The sequence below is a fragment of the Microtus oregoni genome, unplaced genomic scaffold (genome assembly GCF_018167655.1).
Source record: "Microtus oregoni isolate MIOR12 unplaced genomic scaffold, Mior012 000013F_ref0000133, whole genome shotgun sequence".
NCBI classification, from domain to species: domain Eukaryota; kingdom Metazoa; phylum Chordata; class Mammalia; order Rodentia; family Cricetidae; genus Microtus; species Microtus oregoni.
In genome coordinates, this window is record NW_024543072.1 from 35,486,198 (window position 1) to 35,508,149 (window position 21,952).

Here is a 21,952-nt window from a genome sequence, read left to right on the forward strand (position 1 = left end):
GCAAATGAGATTTTCCAACAGAATTTCAAACAAATCCGGAGGAGTTAATGCCCAAACAAAATAATCAGCCCGTTTAAAGTGACTGTGGGTTTCGGCTCCTTTTTCTCCGTCTCCGTGATACTACTGCGAGGAGATGATAATTAGACCTTTATTTTAAAAATCCAAAGGGGCTCTCTCTGCTTCCCTCCCTCTTTGACCCTCCTCCCTCCCTCTCGCCCTCTCTCTTGCTCCCTCCCTCTCTCTTTCTCGCAAAGGGGGTTTTCTTAATCAGACAGTTTTTTTTTTCGGTCCGAGGGAAAGGAGGAAGGAGATGGAGATGGAGAAAGGGGGTCTGTAAAACGTCAGGCGCCGCACAAAGGCTTTGCCACGTAATTACAGGCTCCCATTAAGTGGAGATCTGCCCTCCCAGGGGTCTCCAATTTTCTTGTATTCCCTACAAAGCCTCCTCTCCATGCCAGTCTGTGCCTTTTGAAGTGCCAGAGAGCTTCTTGATCCGACTGAGAAGGGGAGAGGAACTCAACTGAGAGGGGAGAGAGAAGGGAAGGGGGACCCGCCGCCCTCTGCTGACTCTTGAAGCCCTACTTCTTTATTTCTTATTTTTTTTTCTCCTTACGAAAAGTAAAGTGAGAATCCTGCCCTCTAATACATCTGCAAGACATCACTCTCCTGAAATCCTAGTCACTCCCGAGAATCCACAGGAGTGCAGAGAGGGGAACGCGCTTTCTTGAAGACATTTTAAAGCTGGAACAAGCCTCCTTCTGTTGGTGCTTGAACTCTTGCCGGGGAATAACTTTTTTAACCTTTTTTTTTTTTAACCCACTTTGATTCTTCTCTCCACCCCTTCTTCTCTCTTCTGTTTGCCTAACTCCCCCGCCCTGCTGGCCTCCCCTTTCCTCTCTCCCCCTTATTATTATTTTTAGTGTCTGTGTGTGGACGCTTTTTGAGAGTTCGAAGGGATACTTTTTTCTCGCTGATTTAAGCACAGGGTAACTTTTTTTTTTTTAAACTTTTTGGTGTGGATTGTCTCTTTGGACCGCGCCGGACTTGGCTTCAGGGAACCAACCGAAGCTGCGGGAAAGTTACTGGTGCCGAAAGTTCTGCTTTTCAGAAGGGGGTTCTCTCTCTCTCTCTCTCTCTCTCTCTCTCTCTCTCTCTCTCTCCCTCCACTCCCCCCTCTTTCTTCCCCATTCGGCTCCTCTCCCCCCTCGCGCCCACAGCGTTTGGTGTTGATTCGAGCGGGAAGAGGGGGGTGGGTGGGATTGGAGGGGAGACCATGACCTCCAGCTACGGGCACGTTCTGGAGCGGCAACCGGCGCTGGGCGGCCGCTTGGACAGCCCGGGCAACCTCGACACCCTGCAGGCGAAAAAGAACTTCTCCGTCAGTCACCTGCTAGACCTGGAGGAAGCCGGGGACATGGTGGCGGCACAGGCGGACGAAAGTGTGGGCGAGGCGGGCCGGAGCCTGCTGGAGTCACCGGGACTGACCAGTGGCAGCGACACCCCTCAGCAGGACAGTGAGTGAGGGGCGCGTGCTCCGGGAAGGGTGTACTGGGGACAGCGGGTGGAGGCCCGGGAAGGGCGGCGGGACCATGTTCTAGACTTAGGTTTCTGGAAGAGGTGAAGATGAGGAAGTTAAGAGTCCTGGGAAAAGTGTCTGATCGCAGAAAGACGGCTGAGAAAAAGAGGGCTCCGCCAAGGGTGTAAGCCTAGCGGATGCTGGGAGGCCAGGCGATCCCAGGCAGGGACTCTGCGGCCACGACTGTCTCCAGCCGCCTAGGCTGCATCACGGTTTCGGGCAGGAGCAGCGGCCAGAAATCTCGCAGGGGTCCGCGCCAGGGTAGGAGCGGTCTGGCCAGAGCGCAGACTGCACAGCCACCTCCGTTAGAGAAAACAGCCAACAAAGATGCTGGGTGGGCCTTGGGAGCGCTTCTTCTGTGGGGCTGAAGGAAAAGCACTGTGTTCAAGGGAACCCGGCAGAAGCCACTCAGGTTGCACACTCCAGTGTCTGTGACCCAGGCCTGGAAAAGGCCAAGGGCAGCACGGGAATGCCCAGCCCTAGTAGCCTAGCCTTGCTCTCTGCCCCCTGCTGTCACTTCTACCCGCGAATCAGTTTTGAGCTGGAGCCAAAAGCCCATCTGTTAGGGCAAACCCTGGTGAAGCCAGAAGAATGTTCTTTAGTAGCAAAATCCAAAACTCTGCCCAACTTGATCTAGCACCAAAGGGGCACCGGGAATCGCGGGTTGCAGGCCTAAATCCTAGTGTAGCGCGGCCTTTTGGCACCTAGATTTCTAGAAAACGTCAGTGTACAAGCTACCTTACCCACCCTCGCTCACTGCCCACCTCCTCTCCACGAAATGTTCATCTCAGACTTATTAACTTTGCCCTTACAAAAAGACTTGCCACAAGCATGTGTCGTGGTGGTCCCCGAGTATATAACACACTCGCCACCTGGTTCATCCCAAGTGGCTTCCAGTCAGATGCATACAGATAGATACTATTTCCCTTCGGTAGAAAGTTCGAAAATGACTCTTTCCTTATCTTCTTATGCTGATGGCTCTTTCGTGAACTTTGTAGTTTGGCCGCCCCTGGACAGTCTATGATTCTCTCAAGACACTGGCTTTCTTAGCTTCCAAATAATAATTTTAAAAAGACATTTGAAGCAAGTTGGCGTCGGAAACAGCTGGGAATGGTACCTAGGCACAGTGGTGAGGGCCAGGCTCCCTGAAGCAGGCCACTGGAGAGCCCTAATCAGGTCAGGGCGCTGGTCCCTAGTTCTGCCTTAAATTCTGCAGTCTGCTGGGATTGAACTAGTTCAGCGGGCAGTAACCTGGGGGACAGTCAGCTCTGGATCGGGCCCACCGACTGCCCCAAACCTGGATGACAAAGTTTGAAGTAGCTATTTGAATTACCACAGTCAGGAAGAATCAGAGTCCCCAAACCCTGGGTAAGGACTAGGTTTGGATCTATAGTTATTCTGGGAAGTATTTGGGGGAAGCTGGTATCTCGTGGATGGGGTATCTGAAGCACCAACAAAATGGGCTATGAAATTCACTGTTATTATTTTTTTTTTAAAAAAAAACCTTTCATTAGGGAAAATGTAAAACAAAGACAAGGACACTAGTACCTGGAACCCAGTTGTAGCTGCTCTGTGACAGTCAGGACAGTTTCTCTACGACTTATGATCTGTCCCAGCAGTTAGCACTGTTTGAAGACCTGGATGTTGGAACCTCACACCACCATGCACATACACACTACCCCACAGAAAACAAGCTGTAAGAAAACTGCTGTGGAGAAGACCAACGTGGGCAGGAGAGAGGAGGCCAGTATTGCTTTGCTCCAAGAGAAGGCTGGAGCATAGGAAAAGCAGGACCAAGGCTGGCCTCAGCCAGCAAAAGCCACGGAGGGAGAGGCAGTCAGTATCAAAAACTGTGGGGCTGGAAGCAGACAGAAAGTAGTGATTTTGTTTGCCTTGCTTTGTTTTTCTCCTTTAAGGAAACCACAGGAGAAGGGAGTTGGGGTCTTACAGTAGGGATACAGAAAACCTAGGCCAACGAGGCCACTGTGGAGCTGATTTGAAGGGGCTGCCCTGAGGCTGGTTGAAACTGGAGAATGGTTTTTATGAGACTTGGGCCTAGAACCACCAAGGTCACATCATGCTTAGGAATCTCCTGGACATATCCAGCTGGGTTGGGGAATCTTTTGCCCACAGAGAGAGGGACAGGACTCTGTGAATCTGCCTGCATCAAACCCAGCCTTATTTCATTCATACTTGTAACGAATAGAGAGGCAGATGAAGAGAGGACCCAGAGAGGAAACCGAGCCTCTTAAGGTTAGCCTAGGGAAAGGATGCACTAAACAGGACAGTCACTACTCAACAGATGCTGGCTGTGGTAAGGGGTATAAGTGACAAGCACCTAAAACTGAGAGAGAATTCGGGGAAACTCCACATAGGCACAGGCTGACTTTGCCTTTGCTGGGAGATGAGCCGCAGGGCTGTACTAAGAAACTATTGCTTTTGGTAGTGGTGTTTTCTCTGACTTCCTCTTCTCCATGGGGGGTGATAACAGGAGACTCTTGTCTGGTAAGACAAGCAGCCCCATGGAACCCCATCCTTAGACGTCAGGTAGAAAGCAGAGGAAACTGTGAGCTACTTGGAAGTCAAGATCACTGGTTCTCTAGCTTGGAGGCTGGCAGTAAAGCTCAGATTATAGACAGAGAAGAGGGGAGTCCGGCATAGAGGGGAGCTACTTCAGAGATCGGGCTGTAAGGGATTTAGGGGTCACACTTGGGGTCACAAAGGATGGGGAAGTTCACAGGGCATCAGGTGCTCAGAGTGGGAAAGGAATAGACCCTTCCCTTTAAAGAGATGGGAACACCCAACAGATGCTTCTGCTTGCCAGCTCTGTTGTAAAAAGTAAGGAGTTCTTATTGACCCTTACTACAGTAAGTCAGCTATCTTGTTCTCCCGCTTCTCCCCTGAGTGGGGGCTTATTCTCACCTTGTTTTCCCTTCAGTGGAAGAACTGATTTTATTTTTTATTTTCCCAGTGTATATTTTCTCAATCTTTTCGGATCCTTTAGCGGCTAAACCAGTGGAGGGACGTTTGGTGTATGAACGCTGGTGATGGCAGAGCAGGGATAAGTAAGAAGGGAGAGTAAGGACTCATAAAAACAAGCAGACCTGCTCTTGGGAGGACAGTTCATTCCGCTGTCAACTTCTTAATTTCAACTTCTGCAAACTCTTAAAAAAAAAAAAACACGCCTGCCTTCCACATTCCCAACCTCTAAATTAGTGAAACCAGATTGTCCTAATAAGACCTTTTGTTGGAAACACATGTAGTCATAAAAAGGTAGACGGAAAGTCAATTAGACACGCGCGCGCGCGCACGCACACATTCACCAGCCAGCGCTAAGTGTGCACCCGGGCACAGCTGGGTCCTGGCCCTTGGTGGATGCAAATGCGGAACAGCGGCGCGGGAAATCGATTTGTCTCAAACGGAGAGGTGTAAACCCAGGCAGACGGTCGCCCTCCAGATCCACCAACCCACTCTCGCTGGCCCAGCTCCCCAATTCCTCTATGCCAGAGAAACGCCCAGGAGAGCGGGAACTTTGTCTAGGGCGCTCCCCAGTTGGAATCCGCATCAAAATAATATCAATTCCCTCTCTCCCCGCAGCGTCTCATTTCGCAATAGTCATGGCGCCAGAAGTATCTTTCTCAGCACCACCCTGGGATGTATGCCCCGCGCTGGTACTTTGAATTTGAATTCAGGCCTCAAAGATCTTAATTCAAGATGGAGATAATAAAGCAAGTCATTTTAAGGGTGGCCTGGAAAATTTTCTCTTTATGGGAGTAGGGGATGAAATTCCGGAGCAAGGGAGTCCCCAAAGCATTAAGTTTAATGCAAAGGCTGGTGAATTGCTTATTTTATGCGCAGGGGCTTAGAGCCTGGTGGCCTCCATTTAAAATTTTCAGAGAAAAAGACAATCTAGTAACTTCGATGTTTGGGGACCAATGACAACTTGGGGTTTGAAGTTGTTAGGGAATTGGACGCCATAGGAGTCAAGGGCTCAGGCTGAGCAGACTCTTTGAGGCTACAGATAATCAACTCTAGGCATCATTGCCCGGATCTCATTCTCTGTAAAACCTTTTCCAATACCCTGTAGCATCCTATACTAGCCATAGCCTTTGCTCCGCAATTGGTGACCTTTCTTAAGAGGCCCTCGAGGCAGGGCGCTGGGTAGCAAGGCAGACTCCGCAGTGGATCGCACGCACCCTGGTCAGTGGTTCCTTTGTTTTCCCAGGAAAATCATTTTAGATTTTACAACAGGAGTGAATAAATCATCCCTAAATCACTAATGCCAGCTCGTGCCCTAGGTGAAGCATCAGTTCCAAAGCAGCGGGTACTTTTCGATAGCACGGACTTCAAGTCCCAGATTTTATGTTACTTCTACCCAGGACCGAGTTCTGAAGAATTTTGTCCGGTGCTCCAGGCCGGCGGCATGGAGTCCTGTGCATCCACTGACAGCTGTAGATTTTCAGCTACCAGGGTTCCTAGATCAACCGTTTTATTTTGAAGAGTTTACACTTGTCTTCTTCTGTGGTGTTTACCGGCCCCACTGCAGCGGCAGGGGAGCCTCCCGCCAAAGCAGACTCCAACCCCTCCGTGGGGAGGACGCTAGAGCTGCTGCTACCCAGTTGTTGCAAACTTTTGTGCCTTCGGGTCTTGTACTGTGACCCCAGGGAGCCTCCAGCTTAAGGCTCCATCCTCTTTGCATGCTGTGGAATGTTCTTTTTATTAACCCCTTGGAAGAGCCACATGAGGAAGCACTTTGAACCTGGAATGGGGTATTTATAGAAAAGGAGATAGGCTTTGCATTGGGTTAGGGGTGGACGAGAAGAGAGTTTTAGTTGGACAGTAGTCTTCTTCCCAAAGAAAAGTAAAATATGGGTCTCAGCATGCTCTGGCTAAGTCTTGGTAAATTTAATAACAGGGACCTTAAGGGCTAGACTCATGTATAAAAAAATGATGAATTTTATTGTTGTTACATGCCCAGCTCTCTATGGCTATTGTGTGCCCCAACAATTCGAGAACTACCTACATGCAGAGCATTACCCTGTGACTGACCATTTCTCCTTCCTTTCTCCGATTTTCTCTGATGCTGAGGTACCACCTCCCACGGGTTTCCTATACTGTAACTTCCTCTTTAACAAGAGAAAGAAGATGTAGATGTCTTTGATAATGGTATCGATCCACAGGAATTTGGATTCTTGGGAAAAAAAAATCAAAGACCTTGGTGTGCAGGCTAACAAGGCTCAAGTGAAAACAATATTCTCAAGTGGTAATGAAAATATCAGCAAAGCACCGTGCCCTCCTTTTTCTACATGTGGCTTCTGGTTGGGCCAGTATAGATGAAGGCAGCAGGGAAAGGAGAGCAGGACAGTCATGGGCATTTCTAAGTAAGCTAGCAAATTTATTTTCACAGAAAGATGTCTCTACTGGGGACTGAAGATTAGTAGTTTTTGGGATCCATAAATAGAAGTCTCAAATAGTTGTTCATAGAGACCTCTATGACATATCAGTTTTGCAGTAAGATTTTTTAAAGATTACAGAATTTCATTGGCATTGAAATTGTTTAATTAAAAAAAAAATCTGAGAAGCTGATTACAGAGGGTGACAGCCTTGGTAGTTTAGAGGAATAATGCCACCCCTCTCTTGGTAACCACTTATGGACATCTTGTGAAAGAAATAAAAATCATGCCAAATGAAACTCACAGTGACCTTTTAGAAGAGTCCAGGGACAGTCAAATTCTTAGATTTCTGTTCTCTGTGGGGTCCTCAAATACAGGGACAAGGACTGAGTTGTGACCACATACATTCTTGGGTCCTAAGTGCACAAAACTCCTTGCTACTCTGCAGAGTGAGAGAGTTTCAGTTCCTGAGAATTCTTGGTTTCATTAGGCTCAACTTCAAATAAGGAATAAATTTGGAATGTTCATGAGAAATAATAGTAAGCTGGTGTGTGTGTGTGTGTGTGTCAGGTAAAGAGGAATTAATTGAACAAAGATTTTTAATTTCAAAACACAGTCTTCAGTGCCTTGATTTGAACTGCTTTTGTCTCTGCCCAAGCGAAGATGCAAACCAGCCTACTCCACCTACATCCCCTCCTTGCTGGTCCAGAAGTCCCTGCATTTTGCAGGGTAGGACCACCAACCTAGTCTGACTGGTTCCTCCTTGCCTTTTCTTTCCAATAGGGGGTGCAGTTCTCCAGGGCTGAGGTTATTTTGCCTTAAAAAAAGACTCCAGTCCTAGGCCAGGAGAACACAGCAAATCTTGATAGCATGAAGACACTTCAGGGACTGTATGAATATATTCCATGCACTTGTAGCTCGGCAGAAACATGGAGATAGCTGCTAGGGAAGAGGGCTACTTTCCTCAGCTCCTTTGATATGACTCCTATCAAGATTCCAGGGTAAGAAGGAAGAGGTAGCAGGAGGTGGGGCCAGAAGACTGGCCCTTCAGTTATAGCTTCTAGAACTGGTGTGTGGATTCTAGGGAGCGGGCGGGGATTGGCCCTGCAAATGTGAATGTAACTCTGTGTGTGTGTGTGTGTGTGTGTGTGTGTGTATCCAAATGTGCTGGAGGTTTTAAAGGAAGAGGTAGAATCTTGGCTGGTATAAGCAAGATGTTTCAGACTGCAATGGAAACCCTTAGAGTCTTCAAATAGGGCAGGAAATCTGACCCCCTTGAGTAAGGGTAACACTTTTCCTTGAGAGGAAGGCAAAAACTGCCCCAACTCTTGCATGGCACTGAAATCTGAACACTTGAAGTGACTTCCAATCCCTAAATCTGATCCGTTATGGTCAGACTTGAAGAACTTTAGGACAAATTCTTACACCCCCACCCTGGTAAATTTTACAGTTCTTTTAATTCTCTTCTTACCTAAGGATGGCTAGAGGGAGGAGAGGCAACTCTGGGGGAAGCACAATGACTCAATGAAGACACTGTTGTCTTATCGTAAATGGCGTCGAATGCGAACTTTTCCAGACGATCTGCCCCGAGATGTTCAGTAGAAGTAGAAGCAGGAGGCCAGAATTGTGAGGGGGATTACTTTCCCACAGTCCTGTGTCAGAGAGCGAGAACATTCATCCCATTCAGCTATTTTATCCTCATTACTCATGTCGTTATATTTTAAAGGACCTCACAGTGCTGGAAGGAGGTGTAGTTATAAATAAGCATAAAAACAGATGGGTGCTCTCTCAGTTATATGCTGAGGACATACAAGGAGGCCAAATCTTTTCAAAAGAGACTCAGAAATACAACTTCAAGGCCAAAGGGCACAACTCAATCAGAACCCTGTGCCAGAATGTGCTAAGGTCAATCCTCTTCACTATGGGCAAAGTCGAGGTCCTGGCCAGAAGTGGGCACATGCAGAGAAACACGTTTTCTTAATGTTTCCTTGCAATCTTTCTACAGATCCAGTGCCGGGCTGCCAAGAGGTCAGTAGGATTGCTTGGGCCCTGTGGGTGGTGAGAGCATCGTGTTCCAGCACCCTGTCCCTTTTACTTTCTTTTCTTTGTGTATCCTCTGCCTCAACAAGTTCGGTGCTGGAACTTAAAGCATCCCTTAAATATTATGTTCTGGCATCTTCTGAAAGAGGGGGGGGGGTCAAGCTCAAGTAGATATACTATATCAGATAGCTACCTGCATTCTTCCTCTTTGCTAACTCAGTTTATTATTTCATTTTTAATTTGGGGGTTCTTAGGACAGGGTCTCACCATGCAGCCCTGGGTATCTGGGAACTCTTACACAGACTTGACTAGCTTTGAACTTACAGTAATCCTCCTGCCTCTGACTCCTGTAAGTTAGAATCATAGGCACGCACTACCATACCCAGCCTCTCCTCAGTGAGGAACTTGTTAGTGATTGGAGTTTGGGAGATTGTTTATTGTATTCGGTTTCTTTTCGGGGTCATTGATTAGTTCCACAGAACTGAAGGTCCTAATGGAAAACATACTGATTCTAAATCTTTGCACCTTGCCATTTTCATGCGTCACAATTAATCCAGACCAGGCAGCATTAAATAATTATTTGCATGCTTACACTCCCTTTCACTTCCTAACAGCGTTTCTTCAACAAATGCTGCCATAGCTCATGGCAGCCGTGACTTGTAGACAGCTGTCAACTAGTTGTCTGTGCTCGCTAGTGCTAAGTAAGCACTTCCAAATAAAAGCCATTCTTATGGCGGAAGTACTCTGCGCGCGAGTTTCTCCTTCCCACTTCCTGCTTTTTGCCTGCGCCCATCTTCATGTGGGCAGCCATTTGTAGATTATTCTTCCCTCTCTCACAGCTTTAGGATTCTATGGAAGAGGCTGAGCTAGGGATGCGGCCACCTACTTGACGTTGCTGTTCCAATGTCACTAAAGTGTTTTGGCCTCAGAAACAGCAAAGCGTGGGACTCCCTTCCTTTGTTCCTCAGATAGATTTTCCTGTTTCTCTAGGTGGCAACACATGGCAAACCCGAAGGGTGTCACAGTCATCCCTGAGGCCTTTGACGACTCCATCTCTAATTCCCTGCGAGTTTACCTTTAAAATCTACCCAAACCCCCCTCCTTTAAACCACTAGCAGGTCTACCTGCACCACCTCCTCCTCCTCCTTTCCTGTCAGTTTCCCCACAGTGCATCCTTGTCTTCCCCTATGCTCAGGTGTTGAAATGAGAACGGTGTGGACCAAATCCTTAATACACAACTGGAGAGTTCTGGTGATGGCTTCTCCCCCCAAATACATCGTTTAAAAATCCCAGCTCGCACCCTTCATTAGAACGCACAATTGCTTTGCTACCTTTTCAGCATCAAGGATGGATGGCTTACCCTGATTTTGATTTTCTCTTAGGCCCATTCTCTACAATCTTTCTTTCCATCCCGCCCTGGCAACTTGCCCTGTTCATAAGCTGAAATCCCAACAGAAGCTGTCTTGCTGCTCTGCCCTCGGATGCTAGGCAGGCAAGTGGATTCCTATGCAAGAGCCTCATTTCTGTCTCTTGGCTTCTATATGGAAGGGCTCACACCACGCGTGTTACCTTCCAAGGTTCTATTTCCACAACGCTTTGGGATGCCCCTGCTTAATCCTGGTCCCTGCAAACCCCTTCCTGTAAATTCCTTTCCTCAGCGCACATTCTAGAAACACTCAGCGCTTCCACATGTATTGTTTACTTATTTTAAAAATATTTTAGGATTGTGAATGTGCCTTAAGCATTTTCTTAAGACTAGAGACTGTGGGGTGGGGCATATTTCCTCAAATACTATGTAGACACATCTGCCTGGAGGCCTTCTACCCACTGCTTTCTACCTGCAAAGTTTTTGATCGTTTGTTCTGTTATAAGGTAAAAACCAAGAGTGGCACGTATGTATTTTAGATAACTATATTTATTTACATTAAAATTTCAAATGAAAAAGTGAAGTTTCCATTATTTCACTACCCTGAGGAAAATGCAGTTAATATTTTGACATTGAAGTGATTTCTTTTTAGTCTTGTTTAAACAATTTTTGATTATGTGGTATTAGCATCCTGGATGACTGGTGGTTCTTTAATCAGCAGAGGAGTTTTTAAGCCCATTGTCAAATATCCGGTTTCCTTTAAACAAGAAAACACATAAACATTTATCCCGCTTATTCTCATCAGGAAAGTTAAACAAATAAACATGCAAACAATGTCTCCCCAAGGTTATGCAAACCTTGGCCCTCCATGGCAGTCAAATCTCAGCCTTCTCAGCTTCCACTGGAGGCATCTCCAGCCCAAAGGCTTTCAGAAGAAATGGTTTCTTTTTCCTTTTGCCTGTTCTAGAGAACCTTCTCTAGACATGAGCACACATATTCTGAAGTTGGAAAAGACCGCCTCATATCTATATAAAGGATGCTTCTAGACCACACTGAAAGGGGATTTTCCACAGGATTATTTTTTGAGATAAGTGGTAAAGCGTGCTCACCAAGTGGACACAAAGTGGAGTCCAACATGGTTTCTTGGTTTTTTTTGTTTGTTTGTTTGTTTGTTTGTTTTGTAGGTTCTTGGATCTTGCATTTCTTTTTATTAAATATTGGACGTTATACATTCTTTTGTGCTTTGTAGAATGATAGACACAGTGGCAGATTCAGGACCCAGTGAAACATTTTGACAAAGTAAGAAGCATTAAAAAAAGACAAAAACAAAACAAAGATACTGAATTTTATCCAGACATGAGTTTTTGTTTAAAGTGATAATTATAAGGAAGATATGAAATTGTTATTTTAAAGTCTATTTAAAAATCATTCCAAGGCAGATTGCCATTAAAATACTTTCCCTATGAATACAAACATTGTATTAAGGGGGGAAATTAACAAGGGGTATAATGCTATGCTAAATAAAAAAAAGCTTTTCGTTTTAAAATTAGATATATTTTTATAGATCTTAATAATTACTTTTCTCTTTCTCATTAGAGGGAATAGAGTCAGCACCATTTTTGAGAATTAAAAAACCACACTTACCCAATAAAAGTTTCTGCAGTTCCCCACATTGCCTTCTTCTTCTAAAGGAGGGAAGAAAGAACACCCAGAGAGCTGGCTGCCTGTAACCAGATGTGCCTTCCAGCCGCTCTAATCCTCAAGACCGGGGGAAGACCACAGGATGAATCCCCAACACATTTAAGAAATAAAACGTAATTTTGTTCATTAATCATGGAGCTGAATTCTGAAGTTCACTAGACATATTTCAAAGACTGAATCCCTTCTGACAAGAGAAACAGAAAATAATATCTCTGCACACCCGACTCTTACAGTCTGTTCTCCGCCACCCTCAGGGAAGGAGCAATTTTCCTGAGTGTGATTCTTTTTAGGATCTTTGTTGAAATGTTTATCTCTCTCTTCCCCACTTCCTTTGCCTCCATTTTTCTGCTTCCTTGAGTTGGGGCAAATATGTGTTTTCTGCCCTGTTTGAGGTTTGTTTGTTTGTTTTGAAGGTCCAACTCTACTTCGAGCAGAGAGGAAATTTAGCCTGTGTTGGTTTAGGTCTGGAAGGGGCATTATTTCAACTGACCTAATTTACTTACCCTGCTGGCTTATTTCATTCGTGTCCTTAATTACTTGCATGGGCTTACTTGCTTTGTCATGAAGTATTGAAAGCATTAATACATGGAAGGTAAAGCCATATAAAGTATAAACCCACTTCACAAACATTAAAAACACATACTTGCTATTCTAGTAATTCTCTTAAGCTAATTCCAAGAAGCAGATGGAACTAGGGTAATTGTTTTCGGTTTATAGATAGGAGTTCTGCTTGTGTATAGAATCTCAGCTGCATTGGTACTGTGAAGTGACTCACTCTCCTGATTCCATTTTCGTATTTTTAAATTCTACTCCTTCACCCTTGACATCAACCAAATTAGTTTGCTTGCATCACTCTCTTAGAAAACAGGGTAAATTAGGAATGGAGGCATCAAGCCAGCTACTTTACAGCAATGTCACCAAGGTGTATAAATATTTTAAAAAGTAATCCCATTCTTTAGGATAAAGCCATTGCTCTGCCTATCTCTTTCATGGAGATGCAGTAGAAAAAAACTTGTACCTTCTAAAACTAAATGAAAAATCAACTGGGCACAGTGGCTAATGCCTTTACTCTCAGCACTCAGAAGGCAGAGGCAAGAAGTTCTCTGTGAGTTCAATGCCAGCCTTGTCTACATAATGAGTTCCAGAAGAGTCAGAGCTATATAGTGACACCCTGCCTCAACAAACAACAACAAAAATAAAACAAAATAAAAAGGGCTAAGCATATGGCATATGTGCATTGATAAACCATAAGGGGTAGAATACAGAACTTTCAAAATTAAGTTATCAAGAAAAGATTAAAAAAATAGACATACAGTTCATTAGATTTATGCCAAGTTCTCAAAATGTGAGGAATCTTTGGGACTAGCAACATAGGTGATTAGGAGAGCATGTGCTTATTAATATGTGTGAGAACTTGAATTCATTCCCTAAGCCTAGAAACTATACACACAAAAGTGAGAAATATTTTATCTGGGTTTTAGGGATATTAGCAATTTGTATGTATTTATTGTGATTTCAGAGAATTCTCTATTCAAATTATGATCCCACTTATAACTTGATTTGGTAGAAATCTCTAGGTCTCAAGCTTCGTCTATATGTATTAATATGGATGACTGAGTTTCACTGCTTAGAGAGAGTAATAATCACAGAGTGACCAGTCCTCCAGCACACTTCCTGTCATAGGCATAAATAAATGCTGGCCTTTTTCTTTTTCTGCACTTCCCCAAACATCCCTGACAAGTATTGTTTCTCCCCAGCTTGCTTATATATTCAATGTGGTTTCCCAGTCAGTGCTGGAGGCCATTTCGTACTACTGAAATTAGAATATTCCCATACTCTGAAAGTCAAACTCTTCCTGCATGTCATTTGCTGAGTGACTAAGCAGACATCCGTTTTTAATTCACAGTTAGAAACTGATGCCTCATGATTTTCTGTGACGCTCACAAGACTCCACCACAAATGCCACCATGAATGCTAGGCGTGTGTCTGTCCTAGAACTTTCTGAGTAAGAGCCCCCTTTTCAGGCCCTGCTTCTTCCTCTCTCCATGAGGAATAGACATGCTGAACCTGAAGTGCTTCAGAAGGGGGCAGGAACATCCTTAATCCCCATCTGCTTCGGCCATCACCATGGGCTTTACAGACTGGGAGGCAAATCCCTCTTGTTTTCTATTGAGCTTCTGAACGTTCCATAGATTATGATACACATTTAGGATACAAAGTATTGAGACTGTTAAACCAAGGCCTGACTTAATGAGTTCCCAGGGACCCCCCATGAAGCATTCTCCCAAGTTGTCATGTTTCTACGGCAGCACTGGCTACTTCATTGAGATTTCTCTGGGGCTTATTAAGGTTTTGTACAGTCATAATACCATGTTAACTATGGCTACACATAAATTTGCCCTTCTAGTCTCCGGCTTCAATTTCCTAATGAGTTGCATAATATAAACATTATGCCCTCCCTCTGATATGTGACCTGTTTTCTCACATTCCTCTTTGAAATCTAATAAGAATATGTACAGACCGCATTTATCACAAAGTATCTAAGACTTTGTTTTTTTTCTTTGCCAAGCCACTAACAATCAGATCTCCCTGGCATTTGCAAGCAGTGGATTTGTGTTGCTCACAGCTGTGGCACATGTGGAGAACACCAGTCTCTATGGGTGAGGCACTCTGAGAAGAGCATATTTCCAGACTGGTGTGCCTTCCCCAGTGTGGTCCAAGGAAGCAGCTTGCCATTTGCTTTTTTGGGGAGTGAGGCGGATTATGCCCCCAAACAGTCTCAGTGAATATGAGGCAAAGACTAGACAGATCTGCTGAAAATAAATGGCAGTCTTATAGGCTGAGAAACATTTGTACATGTTTGCTAAAAGACAGTCTTTATTTTATGATCTATGCAGGCTGTGGTAGGGTACACAGATAATTCTGGGTTACCATTCTCTTTCAGAGGGCATGGAGTCTAGAAAGACCTTCTGTTGGCCCTTGTTCTCATAATCGATGTGCTATATACAATATTGCAAAGCTGCTAACTTTTACTGACTTGCAGAGAAAGAAATAGAGATACACAAGATCATCTGCTTCTTTTCCAACACACTCACACTCCTTCCTGTGTAAACCTGGTTCACTGGCATCAAAATGATCCAAGGGTTACATTTATTATTCCATCGTACCCAGTGAATGAGGCTTTCCAAAAAGCAGATGAACTTTTTTATTGATTTTTATTGAGCTCTATATGTTTCTCTGCTCCCCTCCCTGCCTCTCCCCTCCTCTTCAACTCTCCCCCAAGGTCTCCATGCACAGATGATGAACTTTTATGTGATACCATGTTTGAAAGCCCTAACTTAAACCAGTTTGATCCATAGCAATTGGTAGTGAGTCACAGACTAAGGCATTTCCTTGTGACAGAGGCTGAATATTTTGTGTTTCATTGTCACTTAAACTCTAAGTGCCAACTTACATATTTATCTAGGTTCATCCAGTTTGGAAAACAAAGGAAGAGAGGCAGATGGTTTAGACCTCAGAACAGCTGTCACGGTACTTTTCCTAGTGCAGGTTGCTTTAAAGCTGGTATTGAATATATGAATGTCCGTACAAACCAACAAGAGATAAAAAGCATGCACACCATGCTTATGGACACATTGCACTGTTCTGGCAGGACAGGAAATACATTATGCAGAAATACACAACCCCTGAGTATAGGCTTAGGTGACTGTTGTCTCAGCACTTAGCTGTTAAGCGTACATTTGAAAAGTGGCACCCTGTCACACAGACAGTTGCATTTGCAATTCAGTTTCAAGTCTAAGTAATTCTCACATAAAAGTGTCCTGCCCTTGGGAAGCTGACATTCATTCTCTTCCCCTTCTTCTTTAAAAAATAAAGTATTTCCTCACTTTCAGGTAGTTGACAAGCACAGATTTTGCAACGCTTTGAAATTTGGTCACTCTTATTTGGTTTAAATTAAATTTGGCCTAAATTATCCCCTTTTGGATTATATTTATGAGAAGGCAGTAGATAAGATTTCACTATAACTTTCCCAAACATAGCTCGTTTAGTGGCAACTGGATTTATCGCATTAGTGACATTCTTGGACTTGACATGTATTGGGGCTACATACATCTCCAATGTTCCTCTTTAAGTATGCTTCAAGGATGTTTCCCTGAATGGAAGTTTTATTAATAGCAAAGCATGCTTTCTGATGAAGTGTATGTCAGAGTAGACTGGTCTCCATATGGTCTTTTTGTTGGCTTATGACAACTGATAAAATATTGGATTGATTAGAAGGAACTACTTTTAGAAAAGCAGAATGAGTTTGACTTGAGTAAACTTAGAGAAGGGACAAGAAAGGTAGATCCTTGCAGATGTGAGATGAGTTTAAACCAAGGACAGAAGCCTTCCTGGATCCGGGTCTGTAACAGACTACACTACAGAGTTATAGGCCTCTAAGCCATCTGGGATCCTTTGGTGACACAAACTTTGCTCTGGTGGTCTATGACATCACTGGAACCCCGTTGGTGGAATTACAACTCCATAATTCACAGCTCACTCTTGTTTATTTTACATTGAATCATTTGTGAGCATACTGGCTGCCTACCCAGGGGAGCTATGTGGTTATGCTTCTGCAAATCTCCTTGTTTCATAATCGAGTACATCAGAAGGCATTCGGCAAGTGTCATGACATCCCAAGTCGCAGGCCTTGCAGATACTGATCTTATTTACGACTGTCCTGAAGTTATCTTGGCTGACTCACCTTCTCAATGAATCTTCCTTTTTGGGGTGGGTAGTTATGAAAGATGACTCCTGGCTTGAAGGCAGTTTGCCGAGGAACAAGTATGTTCCCATAGACAAATAATTGGATCCCAACTTCTACAACACAACTGAGAAACAAGATTCTATTACTGTTAATTCACGAGTGCATAAGTGATATCAGTGAGACAGCAAAGAGGGCTTCTGGGTAAGCAAAGGGACTCTGGATTTGCCTGCTTATGTCTTTTGTGTTTGTCCCTGAAGTTTAGAAATGATTCTACTTATGTAGTGTCTTTGAATTTCTCACTGGGATAAGAGAACTAAAGAAAAGAAACTGAGATTTTTTTGAGCACTCATCATGAAACAGACAGTTTGCTGGGTGACTTTTTTACTAATTGAGTTCATTACATTTTCATAACAAGGCTAAATGGTAGCTATTGTTATACCTAATATATAATGCATATAATATATATTTATAATATATATGTACATATATTATATGTTGTGCCATACTTGGTAGAGGCTAATCTTCTTGCCTGGAGCCTTGAAGCTAGTTATTGACAAAGACTAGAACTAGTCTTGACCCCTCAGGTACATTATATTCCATTATTCTCCAATACTCTCCCCAGTATCTTCTAGTAGAGCAGGGCCCATGTTCTTTGTGGCATTTATTCAGTAGACTATTGAGCTGGAAAGTGTAAGAGCAGGTTATATCCTGGGATTAGACATTTAAAATTTTGAAGAATCCTTTGAAAACGAATGACTTTGCCAAGAAAATCCCCTAATGATTACAGAGACTTTTGTTAGTTAACTAGATACGCTGAGGTTAACTACAGGGCTAAGTAACTTAAATGAAGGTGTTGAGCTGGAGGTGAGTTTTAGAGAAGCTGAGTGAGCCCGAGAGATGAGACTTTGTCCATGAATCTTGGCATCCACATGATTTTACATGTTCCGTCAAGCCCCTTTGGACTGTTTCTAGGTCTATGAAAGAGGACTGACATATCTTCTTCGCAGTCTATTGGAGGTTAAACAAGATGCCCATGGACCTACCTATCACAGAGATATGGAAACAATCTCTTCATTTGTGTCAGGTCTAATGTTGAATTAGAAAAAAAAAAACACATTCAAAATTTCTAGGTATGACCTCTTTTGAGGTAGCAACAAGGTTTTTAAAGTTGTAGACTGGATTTTACCTGCAAGATTCTCACAGTGACCTCTAACTTGACTCTTTAGATTTGGAGATTCATTTGTTCAAATGTGATGTTCTAAGTAGGGATTAGTTTCCCAGGAAACCTAAAAAGATTAGCAAATGTATGAGGTAGTTGAGCTCTAGAGTTGGTGGGGGCAGCCAGAGTGCTGCCATCTTGGACGGAAGTGATTTTGTGACACTATAGTGATGACGAAGTGGGTAAGTTTTTCCTCCTCTTTGGTGTAGAACCCATGCTAGGCCTAATTTAGAACACAGTGAATTTAGTATCTGGGATGGCTTATTCAATGGTCTGTCTTCCATATCTCCTGCACATGCTCATAGCATCCTTTACAGAATTGCCACACACGTGGTCTCTCGAAGCATGTGGTAGAGTACAGTGCCTTGGTCTCTGGGAGAAAAATAAGAACACAGAAGAGTAACTAAGTGACAAACAATGTATTGAACCATCAACATTTAGACAGATGTCCATAACTGTGGGCATCCAGGTTTGTAACATTTGCTGACACAATCAAGTTGGAGGTGGAATCAACTCGGTAGGAACTGCAGAGTCCCGCTCCAATCTTTCTTCCTTTCTCTCGTATTTTTCACATCGTTGACACATATGTGCCGAGTACTGGCCATCCCAGTCATTATCCAAGGTGTTGGGACTTCAGCAGTAAACAAAAACTGCCTTTTTCACAAACTTGATGTGCTCCTGGGAAGGAAAGTGATAAATACGTAAAGGAGCAAACACCCAGGTCAATAATTTAGTTACAGGTGAGTTCTATTTAAAAAAAAATGAAACAGGCTTATTTGATGAAGAATATGAATGAAAAATAGGAGATAACCATGAGAGGAGGGAAGGGACAGATAGGAAGGCTCTGAAGTTGAGCCAAACATGAGCATCCAGGACCCAGAAGGAAGGTCAATGTGTCCAGAAGACAGTGAGTGGTAGGAACTTTAGAGAAGACAAGGTGAGATGCATATGCCAGCAAGATGTCAGGGACCTGTATGCTAGGGAGGTTGGGCTCTCTTTCAGATTCTGAATCTTCTAACATACTCCATGACTTTTAAAATGTATTTGCTGCTCAGCACAGGAAATTTAATCTGTACTTTGCTTAAGGCTGAAAGATCAGCTTCTTCATCAGGTCTTGTTTATTTGAGGTTCATGTCTTCAAACTCTGAGCCTTCGCAGATGGCTTCATTAATGAAAAACAAACTGGGAAATTGGGTCAGGTAAGCTAGTTTACACCTACTGTGGCTGACCCAACTAACCCTGCTCATCTCCCGACACCAGAGAACATGGGGTGATGTGGGGGGGTTGGGGGGGGACGACAGGGTCAAGTTTGTAGCCTGAGCTTGGGATGTACCGTCAAACGGCAACTCCAGTCTGGACCAGCAGCTGGCTGGGGCAGAAGGCTGACTGGAAGCCAGGCATTCTGCAGGACAAACGTAGAGAGTACGAGTTAGAAATGAAAGCCTCTTCACCCACTCTTGGTAATTTGAAAAGCATTCATTTTGATAGAGACTAAAGAGTTTAGGATTTGGAGTCAGACATTGAGTTCCACTTGCATTTCTGCCTAAATATACCGCTGCTGGTCTCTCCTGCTGATTAAGAAAATGAAAAATGATAATGCTTGCTTGAGTTTGTTTAAACCAGGAAGCCTATGTGTGGTATGAGGTCTGATGGAAATTTCTGTATAAATAATAAACCCTCATATACCGAGATGGGAACTCTTTGACATCTCCCAGTAGGAAGACTTTTGGGAGGAGGTGGTATTTGAATGGGGCTGCTGTGTAGCAAAATAGTGTTTCCTTTTACAAGTCCAAATATTGTGAGTTAAGAATATTAAAAACACGAAACAAGCAAATTTAGATGGTCAGATGCCTATTCAATCCCATGAGAACTCTTCTGGGCATGAGTGGTTTTTCATGGATCTCCTTAGTAGTTGACATGCTGTTTTGTCAAACTAAAAATGTAGACCTTTTGCCTAGGAGGCTTTGAGTCTGACTCTTTTCACCAGTGTTAACTCACTTAAAAATGATTTGAAGTTAAGTCTGGAGGGGTGACTTAACAGTTATAACTAATTTCAGTTCCCAGCACCTACAGGGGGCAGCCTACAACCATCTGTATCTCTAGCTTCAAGGAGATCTGATGTTTCTGGTCTCTATGAGATCTGCACTCACACGGACATATACACACACACATACACACATATGTGTACACACACAAACCCATATGTATAATTAAAAAGGCAGAAATCCTTAATAAATAAATAAATTTAAATAAAAAAAATAAAATAAAATAACACACACAAAAAAAATATTTTTAAAAGATTGAAAACTCAGTAATAAATATTGATGTTGGACGGTGGTGCTGCACACCCTTAATCCTAGTATTTGGGAGGCAGAGGCAGGTGGATCTTAGGGAGTTTGAGGCCAGCCTGGTCTACAGAGTGAGTTTTAGAACAGCCTGGACTGTTACACAGAGAAACTGTGTCTCGAAAAACCAAAAAAGGAAAGAAGCACATTTTTAGTTAAAAACACATGTGAAAAAAAATCACAAGCTATTTTTTAAATGTTCTGGGTTTTTTGTTTTGTTTTGTTTGTTTTTCGTTTTTGTTTTTTTAAAGAAAGCTTAGAAAACTTTTGACCTAAGAGAACCCAAGAAAGGAAAAGCAGGCTGCTGTTTTATAATTCACCTTTTCTTTAAAAGGAGCCATGGGGGTTTGAGGAGAAGAAGGAACAGGAAGGCACAATGAACCACGAGGAAAAAACCCCTCCTTCAGATAATCCTGTGGTTTCAGCAAGGCCAAAAGTCTGAGAGTCCTACAGTGCCTTGGGGAGTGGGCCAGCAAAGGTGGTTAGACATTCTTGACACTTATTTAAATTTTAGCCTTGTGGGGTTGGGGGAGCTATTTGATGGGGTCAGGGGACACAGTGGCAGGTATGGGTGACATTTACCATGGGTGGAAGAGAGCAAGCTGCGGCAGCGTATGCAGTGGCTTCCTTGAGAGACATTTCAGCATGTTTACCTCTTAATCGCCTGCATATGGATTGCCCACCTTATGAACTGTTTGGCTAATCTACAGTAGTAGACACCTCTCCCTCACGTGCATGGTTTATAATTTCTTTATCTCACCATCAGTTTATGTTTTGATAATTCAAAATCTCATGTAAACACACCAAGGCAAGACTAATCAGACGTGTAAATGTCCCAGATAAATACAATGAATTAAAGTGAAGAAACTAGAATGCTTTCCAAGTACAAATACAGAACGTTTTGGACCATTGTTTATTTTGGGTAATGGAGCCAGCACTCACTGAGCTCAGCAATCATCATGCTTTGTGTCTTTGCCTAAGTAGAGTAATGAAATATCCACGGGGCAGTGTCCTGCCTCATCTCAAAAGCAAATCATTAGAGTTTTCTTACTAATAATTGCCTCTTTTCAATGTCAAAATGTTAAGTAAAAAGCATCGTTTCTATGAAAAAAGTTTAATAAAGTAAAAGATCATCTTGACCATTTGATATTTTTTTTTCAGAAGAAGTCAGAATAATATGACTGAAGAACAATATAAACATTTGACAGGAAAATTTCAGGACCTCAAATGTAACAGCTGTTTTTCAAACAATAAAAGCACACTAATCTCAGGCCTTCACAGCCTTCCAATGTGTATTTGGTCACTAGTTGAAACTATAGGAATTTTGTCTTCTCTGCTCTCTGTGACAGACTCTTTGGACACTTAGGGATGCCTCAGAACTCTTGTGAATACTCTTAAGTCTGTCCTGTATTAAACCAACAGTTGAGAGTTCTCTCAGAAAGTTGCAGCCCACAGATGCAGACTGAAAACCTGGAAGCACCTTTTTTTCCTGTCTTGTTTGCTCTGAGATACTCCCTGAGCCTCCTTTCCTTTTCTCTAAAAAGGAGATCGTTATAACCCCACCC

At 43.4% G+C, this 21,952-nt stretch overlaps 1 protein-coding gene across 2 annotated transcripts in view; it reads left to right on the forward strand.

Moving 5' to 3' along the window:
- The first annotated feature begins 1,017 nt into the window (after nucleotides 1–1,017).
- The window catches only part of Prrx1 (paired related homeobox 1), a 65,153-nt gene continuing 44,218 nt past the window's right edge, over nucleotides 1,018–21,952 (forward strand). Inside the window, exon 1 of one of the 2 annotated variants that reach the window (XM_041662288.1) lies at nucleotides 1,018–1,514. In XM_041662288.1, the coding sequence (XP_041518222.1) occupies nucleotides 1,274–1,514 (241 nt within the window). In that variant the 5' untranslated portion in view covers nucleotides 1,018–1,273. The remainder of the gene's footprint in view (nucleotides 1,515–21,952) is intronic. The other variant, XM_041662287.1, reaches the window with a different exon arrangement.